The sequence below is a fragment of the Anopheles gambiae genome, chromosome 2 (genome assembly GCF_943734735.2).
Source record: "Anopheles gambiae chromosome 2, idAnoGambNW_F1_1, whole genome shotgun sequence".
Taxonomy (NCBI): Eukaryota; Metazoa; Arthropoda; class Insecta; order Diptera; family Culicidae; genus Anopheles; species Anopheles gambiae.
In genome coordinates, this window is record NC_064601.1 from 31308491 (window position 1) to 31334138 (window position 25648).

The following is a 25648-nucleotide window of genomic DNA, read 5'->3' on the forward strand; positions in this document are numbered from 1 at the left end:
TTTCAATCATGCCCTGTCTCTCGCTCTGTCTCTGTCGCTCTCTTTAGTGCTCTTGTGGAGTGTGTTAGTGGATGGAGCCGAGACAAAAAACATCCACCCCAATACTCTGGTGGATCGTGACGTCGTGCACAGGACGATCGTCGGAACGGTGAAGGGATGCAGGGGCAGATCGAGTGCTGGAAGAGTTTGAAAGCTCATGCGCTGGAGGGAGAAATGCAGAGGGAAGCTGAATAGAAAAAAAAAACAGATGTGGCAGAGAGTCGTGGAATGGTGTGATCGATGGAACGGATGTTTGTTGCCCTGAGTACTGTACTGGCTGAGAGTGTACTTAGTACTTAGGCGGACTAACAAAAGTCCCCTAGCATTATCGTACCTAGAATCAGCTCCCGAAACATAAACAGTTCCGCGCAGGGACGTTGGAGAAGCGAGATTGCTAAACAAATTAACTATCACTAGCGCACAAAACCAACAAATCTTACCGCAATCGTACGAAGATGGGTTGCCGCACGAGCTATTACCGTGCCCGTGCTAGGGGGAAACCGGTCGGCTAGGTTAAACCATCAATTGTCATCAATTAGTAAAAGCATCAGGGCGGACGGGTGTGATTTGCACCTGCACCGGGATGGGGCGGTGAGCGGTGGTGGAACCTTTTTGCTGTCGATGAGTTGGCGATCGATTGCGAAAAGTTGGCACAATAAACCAGCGCGCGGCGCACTTCCTGCGACGATCCGAACTGCTTGCCCGTGCAATAAAGGGAAACTTTCCTTACCTTAGCACAATCGATACGCTGCACTGTTAATGGATGTTGTGTTCTGTCCCCTTGAAGTTGGACGGTTTGGTGAAGATCGATTGTCAAGGGCCTCCTTGCCGACACGTGCTGGCTGTGTGCTGCTTTATGGCGCTATAAACGGTACGCACGGTGGACACCCTCCCCCGGTTGGAGCAGGCACATTGCACAACTTGAAACAATAGTCAAACAACAGGCTTGTTTTTCACCTCCATTTCACCTGCTGGCCAATGCCAGCTTCGGGGGGATGATTAATGAGAGGTTTATGTGGCGGTGTGTGTGTGTGTGGGTCTACATCCCAGCAACAAACGATCTACATCCAATCGTAAAACTGCTTCGATCGGTATTATTAATATGAGATTTCGGATACTGCATTGCCCTCCGGAGGTTGTGAAGGGGCTCCTAGGCATTGTGTTGGACGCTGAATGAAACCAATTTTCATTATGTTCACCATCACACGTTAGGTGTAGTGGTAGTGATCGTTTCGTTTTTCGAAAAATTGTTGAGAGTTAGCATCGCCCAACAAATCGCAAAGCAAACGGGTTCTGGTAAAAACTTAAACCAGCTGCGAATTTTATTTTTAGGTTCCGAAGGTCATTGGCCAAAATTCTGGCATGCCTTACATAGCATTCGCTGTCGCTGGTGGAGTGTGAATACGTATCCCATTATCGATAGATTCCATTATCATGCCATCCGAAGATAGAAGTTATGATTATAAGAACAAGTGGGGTTCGTCGCTTAATGCAAACAATGAGATAAACACTTTTTTTCTAATGCATTTTCTAATGTATCCATACGTCTGAAGTTATTGCTCAAATGTTCTGCAAAAATATGTCAAAAAATTTGTAAAATATATCGTCACAGCAGCACACACTGTTTTGACTTTCAAATGGCGGAAATCGACGAGACAGATCGTTCGCGTTACCAGATTCGTTAGCAACAGCCGTGAGTGGTAAGCGGTTGTGTTTACCGATGTTGCCACTAACGACTAACCCACCCGACAGCGATATTGGATTCAACTTTACGATAGATTTAGTTAACGCTTGCCAAAAACTCAAGGTTGGTCCGGCAAAACGAATACAAGCAAGGCATAGTTAACGCTTCCGCCTCTTAGACATATGTCCGTCCGGTTACGTATATCGGACTATGGGAATATGGACACACTCGTGGTAAAGCCTGAAGGTAGGACTTGGAGCAGCTGGATGCGTGCAGAGTTGCTCTCGGTGAAAGGTGTCCCTCGTGCGAACCTGCGCGTAGCAAAGATCGCTCCAGCAAACGTTTATGATTAGCACCGCGCGATCTAATCGTCGTCGATCGGCTAGCGTCAGTTTCAATGCATTGCAGTTTATGTCTGTTGTGGTTTTAGGTTTGGGTATTAAAACCTGCTTTAAGGGCTTTGGAGCCGTTTTGAAATTTGGGTATAGTTTATGGTCATTTAAATATATGCCAACATGATCATTGACCGAACTTGTGTTGGACCTAGACGATGGATTCAGCGAGAAGGCTAGACCCACCAAAATTGGTACATCGTTTGCATATGAACTTGATCGACTTGTGGATAGTATTAATTATAATTATTTGCATCTTGTGAAAGAGCCGTTGGCAAAGCGGTGTTGATTGAACATGCGTTTTTTTATGATTGAAGCTGTAATTTAAACATTTTATGGTATTTGTTAACATGTGTTTTTACACATCTTAAAGCAAATTATTATTCATTTAATTATAGATGAGGGTCTTTTTTGCAGAAGATTTGTCGAATGAATTTATGATAAAATATCTGTCGTCAGCAGTCTATCGAAATCTCTTTTGTTTGTGTGGTCCTATTTTTAGTTAGCGTATTTTTTGCAAACATTTCTTTTTTTCAGTTTCCCAATTGAAGCAATACAAATAAATTGTGCAAAAGGCACCAGACATTAGTTTGAATATTTATAAGAAGCAAGCTTAGATAAATATGTTCCAAGGACGATGATTGGTAGAAATAGTTTCAATGCTTTTTAACTGAATGTTTCGATTACTTTATTTCAGTGCTTAAATTGTTTATCGAAATATGGCTAATAAAGTAATCTTAATATTGCATATATGCTCGGTAAGTAGTGACAATGATTTTAATTATTGCTCTAGTACACACATCTATAGCGCGAAATACGAATCTTCATATTATAGTGTTACAAGGAGCCTCCACTTTTCTTATGTTACAGGTCAAAAATATCAACCTGCAATATTCTTACTAAATAGTTCGTTGCTGATTCATCTCGACCATTTACAACCATTACAAGGATTAATTTATTAAAAAGCAATTGGATTGGTAAGTACACCATCATGAGATTCCTTTAAAATATTCTAGATAACGCTTGCTTTTTGATGTGTTTTTTACTTTTTGCTTAGCAAACGAAGCTGGAAGTATAATTGTTGAAATAATAGTTCACTGTAAGTAAAAGATTTAAAAACATAACTATGTCTCAATAGAAAAAAGCTAGATGTCACATAACACACCAATAAAAACTGTTCTCGAAAATTTCCTAGAATTTTCCCTGTTCAAGAATGCTTGGGGAAGGTTGTGGGAATTTTCCACCATTCCATCATCAGCGCTCTGGTTTAGTGAAATCTAGCGGCGAGTATGAACTCTACGAAAATCGCCCCCCCCTCCCCTTTCCCTGTTTTATGCAAACCCCTCACACTCTAGCACCGTGCGATGATAAGAGCTCAACGTTTTGTTTTATTTAATTCGTAGCCATCCATCGCGGCAAATGATGCGCAAAGCTTTGGCGTTTATTGTACCCTTGCTACTCCCGATGCTAATTTTCACACCACACACGCAGTCCGGCCCGTCTCGGCCCGGTGGCGATCGCGACGGCCGGCACATCCATCGGCTGTCGATCGCGTCGCACGAAACGCGTGTCGAATTTTGGACGCAACTGATCGCGTACATGGACTGTTCGCACGTGGTCCTGCTGGACAGCTTCGAGTTCTTCGGTACGTCACATCGACTACAAAAAATAAACGCTCCAACTGCTTGCTAATGATAAATGCTACTTTCAATCGTTCTTTGCGGGGGTAAAATAAATGATTCGTTGCTATCTCAATCCACACCACCCCCCAACAGCCAATCGGCCAACGTTTGCCCGGCAGCTGTTTGCTCGGCTGAACGACGCTGGCATACGGGTGTCCGTCCAGCGTCGACTGCGGGAGGTGAGGCGGCTTCCACCGGTGACGCACCGGCTGGCTATTATCGTCCCGATCGTGATGAATCCATCATCGCCGTTCAACGCCGAGCTGGACACATTTATCGGACAGGTACGTGTATCCGTTTGTTTGTGCTGGATTAATGGATTTCCCTGCGCACGTACAAGCCAAACAAGGCGGGGGGCGAGATAGTATACACCAATAACGCTCCACTTTTCCCTTTCCATTCCACGTCTTTGCCCTTCACGCACACTTTCCAGATCGCGCAGGAGTCAAACTTCGTTGAGTTCTATCGGTGGCTGTTTGTGTTTCGGGCCTCGCATAAGAAAAGCGTTTGGCGTGCCCTTCAGCAGCTACCGATACGAGCGGACTCACACGTGTACGCTGTGATCGTGGTTCCCACTGCCAAAACCGTTCCCTTTGACGACCGTATTCACCTTGAGCGGAAGATGATGCCACTGGAGCGGTTTGTGCGGCGCATGCAAATGCTGCCGCCTCACCACCCGGAAGCAGCGACTCGAACTTCGGCAATACTGACGCTGCCCGGCCACACGACCGCTGCCGGGTGGGTGGCGGTGTGGCAGCTGTACCGGCTTCACACGCGCATGAAAACGATCGATGTTGCGATCGAGCTGCTCGGTAGGTATCTGGTAGGTGCTGCGTAAAACTCTCCAAAACGCTTGCGCTAAGTTTAAGAGCGACCAAATTGTCCGACCAAACTCCGCCTGCATCATTGCGTGGCTAATCGGGGCCGAGGGAATTAGTGTGGCCGCGTAGCTAACTTGCATGAAGGTGAGCCGGTAGGGGTACGATCGTGCAACCGTCGATCGAACGGCCGTTTGAATTGTCTTTCCATTGTTGACCGAATGTGTGTTGGTGTGTTCGCACTGGCTGTGTGCGTAAGAGCAGGAGAAAAAAAAAGGAACAACAACTCTTTAGCATGGGCGTAGGTTTTGTAATACATTATGAGGCGGAAGATCCACCGCCAGCAATGCCCGCAGCGTTAGATTTAGGTTTTTGGGCACCTGCGCTGCACACAGGGCTGACATTTTGTTTATGGCCAACTTGTAACGAGTTGAGCTTGGGTGTAGGGATTAAAAATCTCAAAACCCCCAACAGCCCTACGCTGGGTCGTGGTTGTTTTTTATGGCCACCACTGGTGTCCTGTTTAAACCAGTAGTGAGCATCTCATTAGATGTAGTAACTGACGCGACTGACGTAATATGGTACCGAGCGTCTTCTTCGACCAAAAAATGAGGTCCCTCCCTCCTATACAGCAGGCGTAATGAATGCTGTACGCTCTCTCCCGCACAGTGTGCACCTAGCTTGCGCGAAGCGGACAATTTTTTTTTATTAGCCAGTGCCTCGAGGAACACCGCTTCGTTTCGGTGCAGACTGAAGCCAAAACCGGGGCCCACCCCGCGACCCACTGCACTCTTCGGCGGCAAAGTTCAACAAAGGACAATCGCGATGCGCGATGTGCCTGTGGCTAAAAGCGTTTTTACGCGTCGCGTATTCTTCGCCATTGCACAACCGGCCGAACAGCTCTAATGGTGAGTGCTGGCATGTACTCGGGGCATTTGTTTGTGCCTTAACTGTGTACTCCCTCTACTCCAGGTGGTAAAGAGTAAAGCGATTCTGCGGTACTTGCGGTAGACATTAGTGATGGGCATTTTTGGACGAATCGGGTGGAACAGCTCCGATTCAGAATTGTTAAAGCTTTAAAATTCCTATGAACGATACTCCAGACATCAGGTTTTGAATTTCGCTCCAAATGTTGTTCATACGTTCAAAGCAATGATCGTTCCAAAAATCCGTTCCTATTAACGACACTTTTTGTTGGAACCTTTCCCATCACTACCGGACATAATTCAGCCGCGCCCCGAATGAAAGGAATAGATTATTCGGTGCTGGTAGTGGTGGCGGTGAATGTCTCGTAAAATGTTCGCTTGAAAGAGTGAGAAGATGAATAGAGAGGTTTAGCATTAGGATAAGCGCGATGTGTACTCGACATTCATTTCGGCCATAACTCAAGCGAGCTAAAGAAAATAAACACAACCGTTCGGCGATTGCACAAGGGTAGGAACGGGTGCGTCCTACACTTGGTGACACCATTCGACGGTTTTATGACCCCTAGGTTGGGAAGGCGCCACTATAGGCTGCCCAGCGTTGGCGGACGGTTGTAATTGCAGGTTGAAAGTGAAACTGTGTGATCTGATTGATGATCGCCATACTTAATCGATTGAAAGCTAGCGATAATCGCAAGAGTTACCCATTCACAATCACAGAGACGAGCACCGAGGGACGGATGATACTTTACCGTGGGGTTGCGCCAGAGCAACGGAACGACTTCTTCGGACAAGCTACCATCACGACCATGGTGCACCGCAGCGCGCCACATCACATTAACTCGACCTACGTAGCCCAAAGCATACCAATGTTTCGCAATGCAAGGTGAGCCCCGGTGCATCTGTGAGTTCAGGTGGCAGGCAGATGCTAAAGCATCGGTTTATCGATGACTCTTCCCCCTGCCAGCACCAGGATAAGGACGTACCGGATTGGCAGTGGTCGCCACAAGGTGGATCTTCACTTCCAACTAATCACCACCAACCGCTTCAACCAGCGCTTGCAGGGCTGGTACTCGTACTCGCTACCACTGTTTCACGAGCAGTAAGTTTGCTTCAGATGTGTCATACGGGTTGCTGTTAATTTGTTTTATTCCAATACTTTGTCAAACATCCTTTCCCACTGCAGTCTCACCATGTACATTCACTACACCCATCTAAGCTATCATGAGCAATCGTCGCAAATTTTAAGTATCGTCCTGCTCCCGTTCGCACTGCTGGGACTGTTGTTATGTCTCTCCCTGCTGTTGGCATTACGCACGGGCAACTCTTACCGCAGCGACCGCAACCAATCCCGTCCGGTTTCGTTTATCGACACGCTTATCTGGATGGTGGGTGTTTTAGCGCAGCAGGGCAGTATCATCCGTCCAAATTCATCGTCCAGCATGGTCATCATCCTGGTAGCGCTTTACATGTCCGCAATCATCTACTGCTCCTACCTGACGAAGATTGCCTCGCTGCTCTCGGTGGACGCGAGCGTAAATCTTGATCTGCAAACGGTGCTTTCGGCAGGACAGTATCAGATCGGTTTCGTAGGCAACAATACGGCGGACGAAACTGTTATCCAGGTACGTATGGGATGCGAGCTGATAATGGGGTGTGCATAACCGGTTTTTTTTTGTCGTAACATTTCCATACCGGAAATTTAGTGCCTACTGTTAGATCGAGCTAGAAGGTCAAAATGGTTTCGTTAGGAGTGAAGCAATGGTTTCTCCAAAATGTTTCCATTTTTTAGGCTTCGGGTGCGCTGTGTTGGGGGAAGACTGTTTTTTTCTCGGATGGTGTGATTGCGGATAGTGAGGATTGCGTTTTACGATTCTTCGTACAAACCAATTAAGCTTCGAAAAAGTAAAGTAAATGGATCTCAAAGTGCTTTAGAACCGACGGATTTCCTTGAGGTCATCAGATACTTAAGATACATTTGGTAATGTGAATTGTTTACTGTCCACAAACAGACCAATTCCTTGGCACACGTGTTTTAAGTGGTTAGATTTTGTCACTGTGCATTTAACCGTTTCTAAATTGCATTATTTTATTTTTTTGTTTTGTTTAAATTTTAAAAATTATATTTAAGCTTTAATTACCAGTTTTTTTATTATACAGTTTTGTTTGTGTGTGGCACAGTGCATTTAATTAATTTATCCTTGAATATTGCAGATAATGACGGTTTTGTGATTATGACAATCGAGTTACTATTGTAATGCATTTTCGCCTGGTAATTTACTCAGTTATTAATTCACCAGTAGTTTAGTTCAGTTGGTGGTACAGCCTGATGGTACAGTCGTCAACTCGTACGATTTAACATCATGCCCGCCATGGGCTCAAGTCCCATGTGGACTATGCCCCCATACATAGGACTGATTATCCTGCTATGTGTAATCAGTAGTAAGTCACCGAAAGCCATGCCCACTATACAGGCCTTGACCGAAAAACAGTTGATGTGCCAAAGAAGAAGAAGTTTAGGTCAAAATTTAGGAGTTATTTGGAGTCGAAATCGTCCGGAGTCGAGCGGCAGTGAAAGATAAAATAAAAACACAACGGAATGAAATGCTTGATCACTGGCACATTGCACCGGACGGCTTCTGTTCTGTGCTTCTGACGGACTCCAATCGACTCAGAATAGGGTCGATTCCGATGGACGCTGGACGACTCCGAGTGCTTCCGACTCCGGTCAACTCCGGTCGACTCCGGCCGTCTCCATACGACTCTGACACCATACGCCTTCGGGCGACTCCAGACGATTCCTAACGACTCCGAACGACTCCGACTCTGGTCGACGACTCCGTACGACTCCGAACGATTCCGAACGACTCTGACTCCGGGCGGAACTATTGGTTCGGATTTTGGTCCGGAGTCGGAATCGGACTTACAATAGCTGGAGTCGGATCGGAGTCGTGGGTGCTCTCCAAAGAGCACATCACTAATATGAACCCTGCATACCAACTCAGCATGATTAAACGTCTGTTTGTATTTTACACCCAAAATTTGGTTTAACACAAGTGATCAAACGACGCGATCAACGATCAAGCATCATGTCGAGTGTTCACGGTCAGCTGACTGTGTGTATTGCGTACCCAATTCGCACTAGAGCAATCTGTCCAAACGTTTAAACCGTTGAATGGGCACAAGACTAGTGCAGGGGGGGGGGGCAAAACTTTCGAACAGCGTTGTCACGCGTGAAACGTTTCGCTCGTTTGATAGTTTGTGCTTTTTCTTTTGGTTCAACCGCATAGAAACGATACGATCCAGTGATGAACGAGATTATGCGACGGATGGTGCAGAACAGTTCACTATACTCGCTATCCCACGAACATGCGTTGCACCGCGTACTTACCACGAAATATGTACTGATTGGCAATGTGGGAAGTGTGCGCAAGGCGATGCAAACTCTAGACGAGCAGCAAAACTGTAACGTACGTATCCGATGGGTGTGATAATGTTTTATATGCGTAAAAGAAGAAAAAGAAAGTAATACCTATCCTCTTTCAATTTGAACAGATCACGGAAATAGAGCTAACAGGAATCGAGCAGATGATTGCACTGCAAATGCCATCGTTCTACGCGTACCGCAAAATCATCCATTATGAGTAAGTGTAGCGGCAGTCGGCGTGAGATACACAATTTATGAGTTTCCTTATTTTTTTGAGTCACAGAATTTTACGATATTATTCAAACGGCGTAAGACATCGGCTTGGATTAGGAACTATTCCGTCCCGCAGAATGTGCGTTCCAAACAAGCAGTTTTACCGGATCACCTTGTGCAACATTACTGTGCATCTGTACTTGCTAAAAGTGGGTTTCACACTAGCAGCCATTTTGGTGTGTTTCGAATTGTTGTATAATCACGTAAAGAAGTTTAAACAAAACAAGGCACGAAAATTCAAGGGGTAAAGTATGAAAGTATTTGTTGCGAATACAACCTTTCCAACAATTACGGAATGTGCCATTTTGTATATCTCACACATAAATTATAGACGGCCTGTTAGTGGCCAGATTTTTATCACTGTTTTTACTACTTTTGATCGTTTTCCCACGCATATTCGGTTTGCAGCATCGCAAATAGAAAGGCGAGGAAAAATGTGTGTTCAGTGGATGAAAGGAGAACATCGTTTGAGCGAGTTTTATTTGATTTCGTAATGATGCGTAATGAAATGTGAAGAACCTTTGCTACAAAATAACAACATCTATGAAGTTTTAGAAAAAAAAACAAAACACAAATGCACAACCTATTCGCTAAGTGTTTGACATTCACATAAAAATAAAACAATATTATCTGTTTCTTCTAGCAGCACCAGCTCAATTTGGTTTTGTTTTTATTTCACAACTATAAAGTCACCCTCCGAAAAACAAAAAAAAAAAGATCATCTAACGTTTGTCTGTGCCCGGGGACCCCGTTTCCGGTACGCTTTTTGTTTTCCACGCACCTCGATCAGCCAGTGTGTGCGAACTGCAACCGTAGCTCTGGTGGTATATATGCATTTTCATCATCAAACGGCGTCACACTGAACCTTGAGCACGCGCTGATCAGGACCAAGCGGAAACGGTACAATTGTCGCGCAGGCCGAAGAAGCGGAGAGAGGAAGAGAAGAAATGTGGAGTAAACGGCCCCCCATTCTCCTCCTAGCAAATAAATTATTCATCAACCGACCGTTTTTGCGGACAAGCGGGAGACAGTAGAGACAAGCTTAGCAAAAACTATAACAGTGGTCAACGCCCGTACTCTGGCGCCCCAGAAGACCAATAAGAGCGACAGGGAAGGGGTCGCTAGTGCAGTCGCTCCGTTTCGAGGTAGTGTTCGCGCTTCAGATTGCACATCTCCTCGGCTCCCGCCTGCTTCAGACACTCCACGATCGGTCTGCCACTGTCCACCGCCATCGTGAGCCCCCGCTTCACTGCCTCCGTCGTGATGGTTTGCAGCTTGGTCGCCTGCCCGATCGCGGCGAAGATGCGAATGAATGCGGTGGTGCAGCCCGATCCTGAAAGTGGTTCCAAAAGAAAGGATAACATCGGTAGAAAAAAAAAACCCCTGACCGACCGAAGCAACACGACCACTTACCGTAGTTGCCGAACTCGCCGCTCTGGTAGTCGAACGGTAGCAGGTAGTGGTACTGCGGCCAGTAGCTCTTCGTCACCAAGAACACCATATTCGAGTCCGACTGCTTGTGGTTTTTGTCTAGACCCCAGACAAAGTGAGCCGAATTGATGAGCCAGGCCACGTTCAGCACGACCAGGTAGCGGAGCGAGAACGCGACAAAGATGGCCGCCTGCACGGTGTCGCCCCAGTACTCGAGCGGGGCATTGATCGGCAGCAGCACGAACAGCACCAGATACATCGCCCAGTAGAAGCGGCGCTGGAACATCACAATACCGTCCGCCTCGAGATCGCTCATGTCAACGGCGGCCAGCAGCTGCTCCTGCCGCGGGCTTAGCTTGCGTATGTTGGCGAATACCTGCGCGTGCATAAAGTCCTTGTCGCTGTAGTACGGATCGTCGACGGTGCGGAACTTTTCGTGGTGCAGCCGGTGCATGCGCACCCAGTCGTAGATCGAGCCCTGGCAAGCGAGACGAGAAAAGAAACGAAAACAACACACATAATGAGCTTTGCGTTCGAGCTTTTGAAGGCAGCTTTTCGAGCAGTCGAGCCGTGCCGAAGCGTTCCGAAGCGTTACGCGTTACCTGTCCGGCAAGTGTTTGGCAGATCATCAGCGTGAAGCGCAGCAGGGCCGTGGCCTCGTACGTCCTATGCGCCCATAGACGGTGGGCCCCGGCCGTAACGCCCAAGATGCCGAACAATGTGAGCAAGAATGCTGGCAGAGAAAAAAGAAAGAAAATTATTAAATTAACGCTACCAAAAATGCTTTTGAGGTTTCGCGCCTGCGGCGCTACACTTACTGAAGACACACGTTATCAGTGAGGTGTGAGAAAATAAAACGAAAACTCCGTACACGCCGAGAATGTTGAGATGGATGTAAAACAGCACCGACGGCCAGCTGGCCTCTCGCTTCGTATCCCTCGAGGAGGAACTGACACTGGCTGTTTCGGTGGGCTGGGGCGGTTGGTCCGGTTTCGTCGCCCCGTCACCGCTCGGCTGCTGCGCTTTCAGGTGCTCCGCACTCGGGGCAAAGTTTTCATTATGATCGGCCATTGTGGATGCGATTGCCGGTGGTGCTCGTGTGTGTGTTTGGAGTACGTTAGTTTTTGGTGTCTGCAAGAAAAACAACGCAAAGTTCGTTAGTGTTATCTACGCACTCCGACCGAGAGACAGGAAAGTCAATTGCGAGCCAATGCCATCGGTAATGCTCGCAGTGTCTCCAACGAAAGCACTGGGAGAAAAATACACGTAAAAGCAGAAGGGGGAAATAAACCATTACACCATCATCAGGCCATGTGGCACGAGGCACACGCGGAGTTATGGATCATGAAGTTTTACAACTGCTCCGGATACAAATTGTGTGCCGCGTGCCGAAAACATTGCCCACAGGTGGCGGCGGCTGATGACGACACCGACGGTCGTCCCGAACCGACTAGCGCTCGCGAAGGTCACCGCGAAGGGGCTTGTAAAAGACAATTGTAAAGGATTGAACATTGAGCGCTTCCCTTCGGCTTTACGACCGGTCTCGGTGCGGTGAAGAATTCGAGTCCTTTCACTTTTTGTCCCTGTGATGACCGTGATAAGCTGATGGATTGCATTGCAGCACGACAAAAGGTGCAACGATCCCCGCTGTCCGTCGGGATGGGAGCGGTAGACAATTTCAGTTGATTACACCGTCCTGCGGCAGGCGGATACACGCTGACCTCGAGCGGTATCTTCAATGGTGTGAAGGACACACAAACACGTATCGGTCCGCTAAGGGTTAGACTTTAGAACCAAAGACTCGCAATGGGCATTTTTAATGGGGCCCGTTTTGGTAGGAAAACGATTTACCCTAATGAAACCGTCATGGTGACAACAGCGGAAGGCTAAAAGGTTAATCGTATGTAAAGCCAAACTCCAAAACCGTCGTACGTTCGAGGTTTTCTACCGATAGCCTCCAAGAAATGGCGATCGTCACCATCGTCAGCTTCAGGCGTACTTGAACTTGCGCACACCGGTGAGCAAAAACTTAATTAAATATGCAAACACGCAGGCTAGCGACGCAAGCTGTCCCAGTGAAACCTTTGGCTGTTACTTCATTTAGTGAGCGAAATAAAAAAAAAGTTCTGTGCGATTCTCAAACCACCTGTACGTTGGGCGTTCCGGAAGGAACCAGAAAGGAACTGACAATCCTCGACGTAGCGGATTGCGTGGCATGCGTTTGATGCGACCACACTCCTAATCAATAAGTGGGTTTGTTTGCGACAGCACGTGTATTGAGCGTCTCGCATCGGCACCGGTCAAACTGGTTTACCCGAGCGTTAGAAAGAAACTTAGAATTGTTTTTTCTTTACGTTTTTTCTCCAGTTTTATGTTGGCAGTTATGCGAAAACACACACCCAGAACCCTGTTTGGTGTCTGTGTTTGGTGCAGGTTCGATGACATTGCCAACGGGTCCAGCCGACGTCATATTGTTCAACATAATCTAAAGCAGTCTGGTGAGCCACTCACGAGGTGCGTTTTATATGTCTGAGTGAAAATTTCTATGCTAAAATGTTACCCCCCAAAGCATAAGGTCACTCGAAAACATCACCACATGATACGCACGAGCGTATTATACGCAGCACGCACATCAAGGGTTAATCTTAGAATGGAACAAACACAAAATCTCACTGCACTGCAGCAATCGTAATTAGAATTGTAATGAACACACGCACACACACATGCACCCGCGAGCTTAATTGACCTTCTCCCGTGGCCCCGATCGCTTCTGCCAGTCATGGAGCGTACGAGCAAGCAGCTACTACGATGAATTGTTAACAATTTTCCCGACCCCGCCGGGTCTACGACGGGCGGAAAATGATAATCCCACACGCAAACGTTTTTTACGCACAGATCTAGCAGTGTTATAATCAGCTGGGAAAGCAAAACGAACAATTGTAGATGTATCTCAACTGAGCCGTTTGATTTCCGAAACCGACGAGCCGACCGACTAACTTTCTTTCCGAAATCAGATGATGCAATGGTGAACCGCGGTCGGTAGCAATTGTTCTTCCATTACTGTTCTCGTCTGTTTACATAACGACCTAATTACCTAACAAAAGTACCAACTGTGAAACATTTTAAGTGCAGCTAAAAGAGTGGGTCAGCTTGCAAACCTTGCCGACGGGTACGGGTTTTAATGGGTGGTTTAGTTTTGTCGTAAAATATGTCTCAACGGCCTTCTACCGCTCGGTTGCGTACAGGACGCTCAAGGTTGTAATACCCGTGCGTATGGAGATCGGGCAAGATCGTGGCACCAAGAAGTTGTCCTTAAAATTACGACACCTAGTGCGTTGAAGGTGTATAAGCAGCCGGTTCACTTTTCGGCGAGCACCTTGTGGTCACGGACAGGAAGCACAGACAGAGGGAAATAAAGAAACGCTCAACTCCGTGCTAACCTTGAAATGTTGTGACGCTTAAGACACGACACACGAGACGAGCTTTATTCACGCAGCTCGGTGATAAGTGGCCTGATTAGTGCGGCAATATTTGTTCGTGGCTTTGTCTGTTAATAGTTTCTCTGTTTTTTGTTTTGTTTCGTACGCCCTAATTAAGCGGCGGAAATAGATATTTCCAGATGGAGCCATGAGTTAAAGCGCAGTAGATCACTCGTTGGGTACTTTCGCCTTGTGCAGAATTTTTATCGCAGTTCGGTTTCAGCGATTTTGCGAATAATTTAGTCTCAATGCAAAACCGCTTTCGGTGTCGCAACGCACGTGCAAAACTCTCGTATTAATTGCCCAGCAAGGAGGTTTATACGCATCAGGACAACATCACACCCCAGTGTGAAGATCGACATTAAACATCTTGCGCGATCGCTAACCGGCGAGTGTGAATGATTTGAGAGTGTTATAATGCAGCAGATTTCGTCTCGGGGGAAGAAGATGTCCACTGTATGGTTTTTAGCTCAACGTCATTGGTTGGGTAGCTGACACCTGATCACACCTGATCGAGCCGGTCGAATAGCGATGTTGCGAAGAGAAGATCACCGCATGTTCCTAGTCACACATACACACAGAAACACGCACACAAGCAAACATTTTCACATCATTCGGGTTCGTCGTCTACAATCGATCGGTCAACTCCACTTCCTTACGGCTAAATTAAATTCACTCACATGAACAATGGGCTCGCAAGGGGTGATGATGTTTTCTATCTCCACCCTGCTCTTCTAATGCTGACGCTTCCTTGTGTCGTCAAACGGTGGCACCACGCTCGCTTCTATTTCCCCCTCTTTCTCGCTCTCTCTCTATCGCTCGAACGACCGGCTAATGTTTATCCGCTAAACGCAGCGACCGTTTGGCTAGAGGCAGATGACAATCACGAAGTGATATTCTACGAATTCCATCCGCTGGTTCGTCGTCTGTGCAGCGCGCAAGTCACCGTTCCGTTGAGCCACCGCGCTCTGGACAGCAGAGCGAGCGCACATGCGCCTATATATTATTTTAAATGCGGATGCGTCGTGGAAAGTCCCGTCGGACGGCAGGCAAACGCGCAAAACGCTTCACACGCTGACTCGGACCGCCGGTTAAGGGGCATAAATCCACACCACACATACACAAACACACAAACGCACGCAGGCACACACTGCGAGAGCTCCGTACTGGTCGAGTGCTCGATAGCGAATAACCGTCAGCCGCGGTGCGATCGTTGGATTATTGCGAGCGAACCCCCTGGCGAGCGTGTGGGGCGGGATGGTGGGGTACCGGGTGCGGTGGAAAACAGAGCTACCTAGACGGAGAGTGCGTGGAGGCGGCAGCACGGCCAAGGTTGCCCTTTCGTTTCCTTTTCGGTAGGGAACGGTCCGATAAAGCGCACGGGGACATGGTTGGGATGGAACTAAGGGAGGTTGCAGTGTCCAAAGATTCATGACGCACTGTGGCTGTGCTTTTTTTATTACATTATTAGATCAAAAAGTTATTGAGATATTTCTAAAATTCTTCTAACCATGATCAAACGTTTGTCCGCCTAAAAAGAGGAAATGTTGGATAATGTTTAATAAACTTTAGTAAAGTGTTCGAACCATGGATCTTTCTGGAGCGTATCCGAACCGACTATTCGTACCGTTTGCTCGATAACTAGCTCATGTGTTCTATTTCCGTTAGAATGTTTCATTATTCCTATCCAGCAGTTTACAACAAAACAACCTTTACGCATACGTCTTCACGCATTTAGCTCGTTTGCGAGCCACACCGGTAGCGTTATCGGGCGACCCGGAAAACTTGACCTCCCCCCGGTTCGAATGTTCTACCAGCTCAAAGTGCTTTACGCACTGTCAACACAGTCAACACGGTTGCAGGTAGGTGCGGCGCCGAAATTAATTACCGAACCGTGCGTTCCGTTCCTGCCCAACCGTGACCGTGTCGTGACACACCGTGCAGCCCTTTCCCTACAGCGAAACGGCCGTCCAGCCGCGGGTGACGATCGCACCGCGAGGAATTAAAAGTCTGATGATTTTTATGCAATCAAATGTAAATATTATTCTCACTCCCTGTCGCACCAACCACCAACGCGCCATCCGATTGTAATCACACGCGCTCGGCAGCAAATGGATGCGCATTTAAGCTGCCCCACACAAATGGATCGCAAATGGGGATTTACCAACACTTACACACGATCACGATCGGTTGCTCGGGATGCAACTGATGGTCTGCGAGCTATAAGGTGGGTGCGTTCGAAAATCCCGGCATCTTGGTTCCCCCCGGAAGAGAATGTACACTCCAGGGGTAGGTGACACACTGCGTAGGGATCGCTCCGAACGGGTTACTGGACGGCCTTGCAAATTGCAATACTATCACTCCACCAAGAAGTGCTGCCAGAGAGCATAATTGTGTATGTGCTGCACCAATCGGAAACGGTCATATTTCTATCCACTCACCCGACGCGATGTAAACGCTCCTCCCGTTGTGCCCGGTATTGTGTGGGGACAGGTTCCGCCGCAGCTATTTTGTGGAGCGACTGCTGGCGCGAGACGGCGACCACTGCCGATCGAGAGCAAGCCAGATTGTGATTTTCAAGTTCAAAACCAACGCTCGGATTTCTTCGAGGACGGATCCGTGCGTAGTACGGACGGGTAGTTTGGCGCCCCTGGTGGTAGCGCAGAATGTTGTGGCGTTGTGTCTATGTGTGCGTGTGACAGAGAGAGAGAGTAGGTTTGTTTCGTTTCTTTTTACCATATTCGACACAAAACCAGATTCGTAGCGCGTGTCTGGATTTGTCTTGTGAATTTAAATATTACACTAGATCGAGGACGGCAGCATGTGTGATCTTGTTGGAGGTTTCATGGTAGAAGCTTTACCGCTTTTGTGGTTTGGAGATATTTCAGCCGTTAACCGGACTGTCATATGTATTCTGGTTGATGCAGTCTGAAGTAATGAGGGAATAAACGTTACATAATGTTTAAGGTGTCAAATTAAGGAGTTAAATAAGTCCATTCTTTCAAACGGTTGTAAGAATACGGGGACTCAACTGCTTCCTTTCTTCTCGTAAGATTATTCTTCTCTGAGTGCCTTAAACAGGAGCTGTTCATTGACCCGCACAAGGATACAGAATTGTTAAGATTGCATGAGATTTAAAGTGGGTATTAATTTGAAGTTAATGAGGTGGTTTCCAATGACCGATCGATGACGACCGATAGTGCAATGATTCACCGATGAACAGTTTTTTGGTTCATTTTTAGCCAAAATTTATCCACTGCGGGGCCATTGAAATTTATTTTTGTTCATTTCAGAGTCATTATAGTTCATTTTGGTTTTCCTGGGTCGTGTTATACATATAACTGAAGTTCATTTTTGTTCATCAAGTTCATCCCAAACTATCGATCAACATCGATCGTTGGTCAGAAAGGGCTTCAATAAATTGAACACATTTTTATCTTAAAGATGCCTCCTAATCTCTTGCATCCATCAATCCGCAGTACTTCCAGCGGCATTCTTTCAGAATAAAGCACTCTACACACTTGCAGCATATACTGAAAGAGAAGTTGATTTAATTCACTAAGTTAAATGCTAACTGCTGTGCACAAGCGGCGTTTAAGCACTGATTCTAGCGAAGCTGTTTGCAAAGTAAACATGCTGCAAGAACCTCTCCCCTTCCGTTTTTGATCGATGGCGGCTATATGCCACCATGGCGGGAGAATCCTTTTGTGTTTGTAGGATCTGCCCATGCCGATCAGCACTGTGTCCTTACGATAGCGTCCACATCTTCCTTTGGTATGTCCTGATCGCCGTACCCCCACACCGCATCCTGATGGGCGTACTCGTCGCTAAGAAAGCGCGTCCCATCGCCACACTTGGCCGCCCGGCGGGCCACCACTTCCGGCGGCACGGATTTACCTGCATTAGGAGAGAGGAGAGAGGATTGCCGTTAGCTACTTGCTTCGCCCTGTCCGATTGCTCACCACTTACGATCGTAGGCCCAGCCGAGCCGGGCAAAGCAGTCAATGAAGCCGGTCGTCACGTTGAACAGGTAGCTGCCGAGCTCGCTGGTTTTGTAGTCCCACGGGAACACGTGGTGATAGTTGTGCCAGCCCTCGCCCATCGCCGCGATCGCCACGGCCAGGTTTTCCACCGGGCTGATGCTCCGGTCGTACGGTTTGTTGCCGAACATGTGCGCCACACTGTTGACGAAGAACGCGATGTTGAGCGTGGTGGTGAAGCGGAACGTGAAGCACACCCAGAACGCGACGGCCAGCTGCTCGCCCCACCAGTACCAGGGCACCAGCACCGGCAGCCCGATGACGAGCAGCGCAAACAGGGGAAGGTAGTAGCGCCGCTGCAGCATCACGATCGGGTCCGCCTCGAGATCGCTCATGTCGATGGCTTTCCGCTTCGCCACCACCTCCGGGTGGGGCGTTAGAAACACCCAGCCGACGTGGGCGAAGAAGAAGCCCCGCTTGGCGTTGTGCGGATCGGCATCCGTTTCCGAGTACTTGTGGTGCACGCGATGGTCGTGGGCCCACGTGTACGCATCGCGCTGTGGAAGAGATGGCGCGAATGGGAAACACGTGGTTAAGGTGAAGTTTTTAAATAGTAGCACTCTCCGGTGCATACTTTTAGGCGCAGCGCGTGCTGGAGTGATATGCGTTAGGAAAGCGTTATCGGGTGCGTTACGCTAGCAGCTGGGGGAGAGTGGAAAAGAAAGCACCTACCTGTCCGCAAATCGTGAATAGGAACATCAATAGCAGTCGTAGCGGCCAGCGCGCTTTGTACGATTTGTGCGACCAAAGTCGATGGGCACCGGCCGTAATGCCGATGCCGGTGGCCCACACCAATCCTAGGGCTGGAAACAAAAAAACACAAAACCAAATGAGTTATTACAAATATGGATCAAGGTTAGCAAACAAACGCAGGAACGCTTACTCCATAGGTAGGTGTAGAACTTGGCCTGGAATGTGACCAAATAGTAGAGCCCAATCAGAAAGCCACCGTGCACGAACAGCTGGGCGAACAGGTCGGGCCACCGAATGCGGGCCCGGAACGGTGTTGGTGGTACGCTCGCACCCTGATCACAGTGATTACTGCTACTGCCGCTTTGACAGGCATCGTTGTTGTTTTGGTCGTTGATTGTGTCCTGCGGTCGTCCCTTTGCCCTTTGCCAAACTGTTCCCGCGGCCCGGTCGCTGTCCGACACGTTGGGTGCCATTTTTCTTCCCCCGCCGGTACTTCCGAGTGCTACTATTACGGTGCTGTAAATGGTCACTGCTCGCAGCTAATGGCGCACCGAAGCATTACCTGCAGGAAACAAAGTAGAGCGCAAAAAGAAACCGAGCATTGTCAGGCATGGCAGGGAACACGTTAATTGTACGGCAATCGTTAACGATTCTTCCTCGACCCGGGGTAGCTGCTCCACCGCCAGCACATCATTACGCATTACCGAAGGGTACGAACACATCGTACGAATGGAACAGGACACGCAACCGCATCGCAAGCGGCGGCCAGTGTTTGGCCAGTGCTCGAACGAAAGCAAAACTCAGCCGGCCGGCGGACGGGAGTGGATAAAATTTTCAGCATTAGATAAATAGAAAATTGATTGATTGGTCAATATTTGATGAGCAGGTTAGAGGCGAACAGGGGTGGTAAGTTGATGGTCAGTAAGATATCCTTTTGACCACCACTGACTAGTTGCCGCTCGTGCTGCTCCTGTGGCGGACAGTATGATATGAATGTGGACTTTACAATTATAATTCAGAAGATGGCAGACCATGAGCTTGTATAAACTTTACCCTCTTCTAGATGCTTGATAGTGGAGCAAACTTAGGAAGAACCAAGTGCAGTATACTATTTGCGCTGCAAGGATAGTTAACGAACGGGCTGGGTTTCTAGCAGGATAATGTTGGAGCAATAGATCCAACAGAACTAGTGATGGGAAAAATTGAAGTTTTTTCCAGAATCGATTCCGGCTAACTCCTAGAAGTTTTCTGGAATTGATTCGTGATAGTAGGTCCGGAATCAGTTTCTTGAATCGATTCCGGAATCGAAGTCGGCCCTGGAATCGGATTCATCACCGAAATCGAATTCGGCTTCGGAATTGGTTCCGGAATTGGAATTAGCTCCGGAATCAGCTCCGGTATTGGAATCGGCCCCAAAATCGGAATCGGCTTCGGAATCGAAATTAGCCTCGAAATCAGAATCGGCTCCGAAATCAGAATCGGTTTCGGCATCGCCATAAGAATGGGTGTTTGGGTCTAATGATGCTACGTATTGATAGCCACAAAGAATCCCGGACAAAGATTCTCGGACTGATTTCGCTTCTGAGACTTTTTATTTCAATTCAAGAACTGATTCCCATTCCGGAGCTAATTCCAATTCTTATGTCAATTCTGATTCCTTTTCCGGAGCAGTTCTGGATCGATTCCGATTCCGGAGCTGATTCCGGAGTTGACTCCGGAATCAATATCTGCTTCGGAATTGATTTCAAATACGGAATCGGAGTCGGGTAGGTCCGATTTCGAGCTCCCACCACTAGACAGGACGATAAGACCGATAGGAAATTGTGGATATAAATTATACGACTTAATTCATTGCAACCAATTACTCTTCGCATGCAGTGCAAAACCTACGTAAGCGAGCCAGGAACGGAATGGTCGGGGCGGGTGTGGTCTGTTTACACAGCGTGAAGGATATTTTATTGCAAATGGAAAGCTCGTATATCGTATCGTAATCGTGTATCAAGGGTTGATGCTTCGCAGCAAGTTAGTTTACTTCGTGATGTAGGACACAAAAAGTTAATCATTATCTCTTTGTCTAACCTGTTGCCTGATAGTGTGGGGCCTACAATGACTGTAGTCTTATCGGCATGGAAGACGTACCGTCAATTCCATACACCTGTTGATTCCTGAGGGAAGCTTATCAATTCAAAGGCGAGCGAAGAAATTCATTGAAAAAAAGCCACTCGTTTCTACCTGTCTACTAAAGAGACGTTCTTGAAAGACTTGCACCTGTTTATCTGCAGCCTGGTGACGTCCGGTACTTTAGCTCGGCATAATGGCTGCAATGACAATGACTACAAAATGGAAAGGCAAACACTGCGGGTATTTCAAAACAGCGTGCGAAAACATGCTTCAAATCAGTTGTCGAACGTAGTAGAAGAAGTAAAAATGTTGAATTCTTCTTTAAGTTTTCAAGTGTTGGACGATTAGCCTGATTAGTTGCAAGCCATACTGCATTACTGCACAGCGCCGGTGGTGTGAAGGTGTGACTCACAGGTACCATTGCCAGCGAAGACTCAACATTGGCGCTCTCTCCCACGCCCGCTCCCTCTTCCTTCGGGTGTGGAAGATAAACAAACCTGTAAAAAAAGTATTATCACCCAGCTAAATGCCACGCTGTGTGTGAAGTGCGATAACGAATCGTGCACGTCTCGCCAGATGGTGGGCTTCAGCGGTGCCTCAGCACCATCAGCACCTACATGAGCAACGAAAGAAAGAATTGCAAACAAAAACAAAAAAACACACACAAAACACAAACTACACCGTCTCTAGGCTGAGATTATCCGGTTATCGTGAGAATTTGGATCGGTGGTGGCCTCGCGCCATAAGCCATAAAACCATTGAGAATGATAACGAAACAATCCGGACGACCGGAGCGATGGCTACGGATTTCAAACTCATTGACCATTGGTCGATTTGGCGACTGAAACCGTCAACACGTGATTGACGGGCGCTCATAAAATGCTCATAAGCACACGTATTTCTCATGCAGCGCAAAGGTGTTACCAGCATTTCGTGGAGGGGGGAGGCAACTCTTGCGCGGTGACTCATTGGTACGCCGGATGGGTGGGGTGGGTGTAGCTGTGAATCAAACTGGGGACAGGGTCCGTCCGTTCAGCTCAGCAGGTGTTGCCAGCGCAATTCGAGCACGGACACTTACGCGAAGGGAATGACAAATCCCTGCCCCCTTAACCGGAGGGGCAGAGCAATGGGAGCCACCGTGAAGCGACGCTTCGATCGATTAAGTATGATGTTGCAATCGAAAAATATTACTTTTCGCCCTCCCTTCCCTTTCCCACGCTCGTTATGCTTACACCGCTTTCTACCTAACACCATAACAAATTCATCATACTACACATTGCTCGATCCGGCCACATTGCAGTTCAACACTGCCCCACACACACACACGCACACGCACTCAGTTCGATTTTGAACACGTCGTTGGCGGGTGATCAAATATTTCATCGCCTCCAATTTGAGAACGAAAAAAAAAACAAAATCACCCGCACAACATACACCCCCCTCCCCTTCCTCCTTTCCTGCGTGCAAAAAAGGAAGTGACGATTTTCGAAGTCATATTTAAATCCATCCAACCAATCGGTTGCGTTAACTGCCGGCAATTCGATCATTTTAACACACACACACATACACACTTACGGCAGCATAACACTATCCTGCCGTGTTATTTTTAGCAAACCATATTGGTCACCGGTAACGTCCAAAAAAAAACCTGCCGCTGGACATTTAACGGTTGAACCGGGTGGGTAATTTCACTGGCGCTACGCCGTACGCGCGGCAGTGGTTGCGCGGCAATGCGGTTGACCTTTGAAATCGAAGCGTCTCCCGGGAGACGTTACGCTTCACCACGCTGGGAGACGGCGGGAATCGATCTCGGATGCGGTTCAATTGGGTAGCCACAACTCATTGACACTAATCAAAGTCTATCACGGTAACGCTTGCGATGCTGCACTTTATTAGAAAGGTTAGCGATGGCCAGCAAGCGCGTGTGTGTGCGCGCAAGCACTATTAACCGCACCGGCCGCAGCATTAGGGTTCAAAATATTTAAATTATTAAGATTGGTTGAAAACGTTCGCCCCCTTTTTGCGCACACCCACTGCAGATGGGGGTGTTCTATTTGTTACCAAACAGTACGCACCTAAAACGCACCAACTCGAAACTATTACGTCCATTTGAGGCGTTTTGCCACTAAACAAAAAATAGGTGAAACCCACTGCCTACTTCTCGCGAAGGCAATTAGCAGCCTCCACACACACACACGGTTGCTCACTTCACTGCCACTTCGAAGGCGGATCACCATTAGAAACCTTCCGACCGCTAGCAGATGACGGCATCGACTAGCCTGCTTCGATCTAGCCCCGGTGCCGGTCTCCACGCCTTGAAGTTCTTTCGGGCGGAAGAACGAAGGGAAGTGCCTTCTCACCTGGCCATACTACACTAGCGTGGACTGTTTCGCACACACACACACACCGCACGGAGCACCCGACGCAACATGGGCGGTATCGGAATGCTCTGTTTGAACAGCGATTACGCAGGTATGATGCGAGGGGAGCAAGAGAGCGCGCGCGCGTTAAAAAACAAACAGCCGGAATTGTTAGTGCACCACAAACATTGTATGCGCGAGACAGACGCTTTCTGGGGGTGCCCGTTTGTGTTTTTTTTACTGCTGTTGCTGTTGATCTGGTCGGCCGGTTTTTATCTAAGCTTGTCGCTTAATTTTTGTCGCGCTTTCCGTGACTGTGTTTGATGGTGTGTTTTTTTACCGTTCGAGGAGATTAACCAGCTCGGAACGGTGCAGCTGTGCGCTGTGCATAAGGTACAGTGTATCGGCCGGGAAAAACGGTCACATGTAAAACCAACAAACAAATACCTAAAACCACCCTTGAAGGGTTCACCTTCGCAAGCTTATCAGTTGCGGAACGATTATCTTCACCCGATACTTGTTCTGCCCGATCGGCGGAGCTATTACAATAATTACAATCGGGCTCTCTCTCTTATCGCTTATTCATACCAAGACCAAGGATCGGGGAAGAATGTGGATGCTATCTAAAATGGTTTCGTTTTCATTCCACCAGAGCTAGACTGATTAATTATGCACGAGTTGTTATATTTCATAACGTTACGCAGGCCTTATCACACGCTATTGCTATTGACAGCACGAGTCTCGCACAACGTTGCATTGGATCAACGACCAAGCGTCTCCATTGGCCACACCGGTGGGGCACACTTATTCTAAGACACTTTCAAACTCTTTAATAAGACTCTTCAAACAGCTGAACCTGATTAAAACACGCTGAAAAAAAGACACTCAAACCACCAAACTAGGCAATCGACGGTCACAAACACACCTGGCCGATACTGACTTGTTGCACCTCACCCGTTCGGATGTGCGTTGAACTGTTCGACTACCAGCGTTGGAATGAACCATACCGGTGGGACTTTGGTAATATTTACTCCATGTCGCGCGCATTCAGCTCGCTCTCTTATTATACCCCTTTTCTTTTTCTCTCCCTCTCTCTCTCTCTCTCACTCTCTCACACACTCTCTCTCTCTCTCTCTCTCTCCCTTTCCATGTATTCCAGCTAGTTTAGAGGTATATTTTCTTCGTGCCAACTGTGGTACTATGGCGTACACCTCGCTAACTGACTTCTAGCGGACAGATTAGAAACGATCTGATGGAAAGGGGCGAAAAAACACCAACCCCTTACATGAGTGATGAATGGGTTTGTTTTAGAGCTGGTTACTCATTTCCTCAAACAGCCCGCCTTCACGCTCACGCCCACCCTCCCCCCCACCCTTGCCGGTCGGCCGGATGGCGATTCAAGTTCATCGTTACCTGGAATAGTGAACACCAAACGTTACTCCCACGCACAGTCCACCCTGCGCATTATAAATACTCCCCGTTTCTCTCCCCCACTTGCACGGTTGAAAATGGCTTCAAATTACATGTGAAACATGTGTGATTGTTTCTCTCTCTCTCTTTTTTGTACCACCCTGCCACACTTTCAGCTGGTCTGGACTGACCGGGATAGTTCGGAAGTAAAAGCACTAAAATGCAAACAGAACGTTAACAAATAAATAACATGCGTAAGCGTGCGATTTGGCATAGTAGTGCCAACGTAGTGAGTGAACTAAATACGTGATCCGTCTAATGGATCGGTTTCGATCGCTTTCAATGCGAGGTCTCGTACTTCTGTCCAGATTTATGACCTCATCTGTGTGCTGCTTGGCTCTTGGCTGGCCGTTTTGGATCTATGCTCGTTTGAGGTTCAAATAAATTGGCCTTGCAGTCTTTTTTTCTGGAAACACACGATACACGTGGAACGAATTTGAAGGGGGGACGGAACGATATCTTATCGCCGAATGTGGCTTGTGCAATGAACTTTACAACATCCGCGGGTAAACTTACTCGTCCTACACCGGGGACGACAGTGAGCCCAGTGAAACCGATCGATCGAAACCGTAGGAGAACAAACAACAAACTTTTACCGCGCATCATCAGCAGTTTACCCCACGTGCACTATCAAACGGGCCGCTGCATTTAACCCAGTTTTTGTTGCTCTTCGTACGATCGGCTTACATCACCCGAGCGCTTCCACAGTGCCGGACGGCGGCAGCCAGCGATCGATCGTAGCATACAAAATGAGTATCGGGGAAGGCATGCATGTTTGCTTCTGCCCCCGTTCGGACGGTCTAGTACGTGCAGCGG

General features: G+C 47.8%; 3 protein-coding genes across 7 annotated transcripts; 1 reads left to right on the plus strand and 2 right to left on the minus strand.

Moving 5' to 3' along the window:
- Positions 1-5792: 5792 nt before the first annotated feature.
- On the plus strand, positions 5793-9592 carry LOC11175976 (uncharacterized). 2 transcript variants are annotated; one of them, XM_061640940.1, is made up of 5 exons: positions 5800-6640; positions 6725-7163; positions 8829-9008; positions 9094-9182; positions 9249-9592. In XM_061640940.1, exons 1-5 carry the CDS (start codon positions 6486-6488, stop codon positions 9484-9486), a joined length of 1101 nt encoding a protein of 366 aa, XP_061496924.1. In that variant the 5' UTR covers positions 5800-6485; the 3' UTR covers positions 9487-9592. The 2 variants fall into 2 exon arrangements, with proteins under 2 accessions (XP_061496925.1, XP_061496924.1); XM_061640941.1 differs by having other exon boundaries at positions 5793-6640; positions 9094-9592.
- Positions 9593-9860: 268 nt separating this feature from the next.
- LOC1272902 (acyl-CoA Delta-9 desaturase) lies at positions 9861-16714 on the minus strand. 2 transcript variants are annotated; one of them, XM_061640942.1, is made up of 5 exons: positions 16590-16714; positions 11488-11800; positions 11272-11402; positions 10652-11147; positions 9861-10571 (listed from the first exon to the last, which is right to left on the minus strand). In XM_061640942.1, the coding sequence occupies exons 2-5, from the start codon at positions 11738-11740 to the stop codon at positions 10360-10362; spliced, it is 1092 nt and encodes a 363-aa protein (XP_061496926.1). In that variant the 5' UTR covers positions 11741-11800; positions 16590-16714; the 3' UTR covers positions 9861-10359. The 2 variants fall into 2 exon arrangements, with proteins under 2 accessions (XP_061496926.1, XP_311821.4); XM_311821.6 differs by lacking the exon at positions 16590-16714 and adding an exon at positions 14829-15350.
- A 965-nt stretch (positions 16715-17679) lies between these two features.
- Positions 17680-24608, minus strand: LOC1272905 (acyl-CoA Delta-9 desaturase). Of its 3 annotated transcripts, none has more exons than XM_311819.6 (5): positions 24288-24608; positions 19072-19443; positions 18861-18991; positions 18118-18685; positions 17680-18045 (listed from the first exon to the last, which is right to left on the minus strand). In XM_311819.6, exons 2-5 carry the CDS (start codon positions 19352-19354, stop codon positions 17882-17884), a joined length of 1146 nt encoding a protein of 381 aa, XP_311819.3. In that variant the 5' UTR covers positions 19355-19443; positions 24288-24608; the 3' UTR covers positions 17680-17881. The 3 variants fall into 3 exon arrangements, with proteins under 3 accessions (XP_311819.3, XP_061496923.1, XP_061496922.1); XM_061640939.1 differs by having other exon boundaries at positions 24303-24445; XM_061640938.1 differs by lacking the exon at positions 24288-24608 and adding an exon at positions 23078-23329.
- Between the last annotated feature and the right edge of the window lie 1040 nt (positions 24609-25648).

Bases quoted from the DNA above. Each gene is read 5' to 3' on its own strand.
- LOC11175976 (XM_061640940.1), top strand. From the start codon at position 6,486: ATGACTCTTCCCCCTGCCAGCACCAGGATAAGGACGTACCGGATTGGC. The intron at 7,164-8,828 runs GTACGTATGGGA...TCAACCGCATAG, and splicing joins CGGACGAAACTGTTATCCAG to AAACGATACGATCCAGTGAT. The intron at 9,009-9,093 runs GTACGTATCCGA...CAATTTGAACAG, and splicing joins ACGAGCAGCAAAACTGTAAC to ATCACGGAAATAGAGCTAAC.
- LOC1272902 (XM_061640942.1), bottom strand. From the start codon at position 11,740: ATGGCCGATCATAATGAAAACTTTGCCCCGAGTGCGGAGCACCTGAAA. The intron at 11,403-11,487 runs GTAAGTGTAGCG...TTTCTCTGCCAG, and splicing joins ACTGATAACGTGTGTCTTCA to CATTCTTGCTCACATTGTTC. The intron at 11,148-11,271 runs GTAACGCGTAAC...CTCGCTTGCCAG, and splicing joins GCCAAACACTTGCCGGACAG to GGCTCGATCTACGACTGGGT.
- LOC1272905 (XM_311819.6), bottom strand. From the start codon at position 19,354: ATGGCACCCAACGTGTCGGACAGCGACCGGGCCGCGGGAACAGTTTGG. The intron at 18,686-18,860 runs GTAGGTGCTTTC...TCTCTTCCACAG, and splicing joins TATTCACGATTTGCGGACAG to CGCGATGCGTACACGTGGGC. The intron at 18,046-18,117 runs GTAAGTGGTGAG...CTCCTAATGCAG, and splicing joins GCTCGGCTGGGCCTACGATC to GTAAATCCGTGCCGCCGGAA.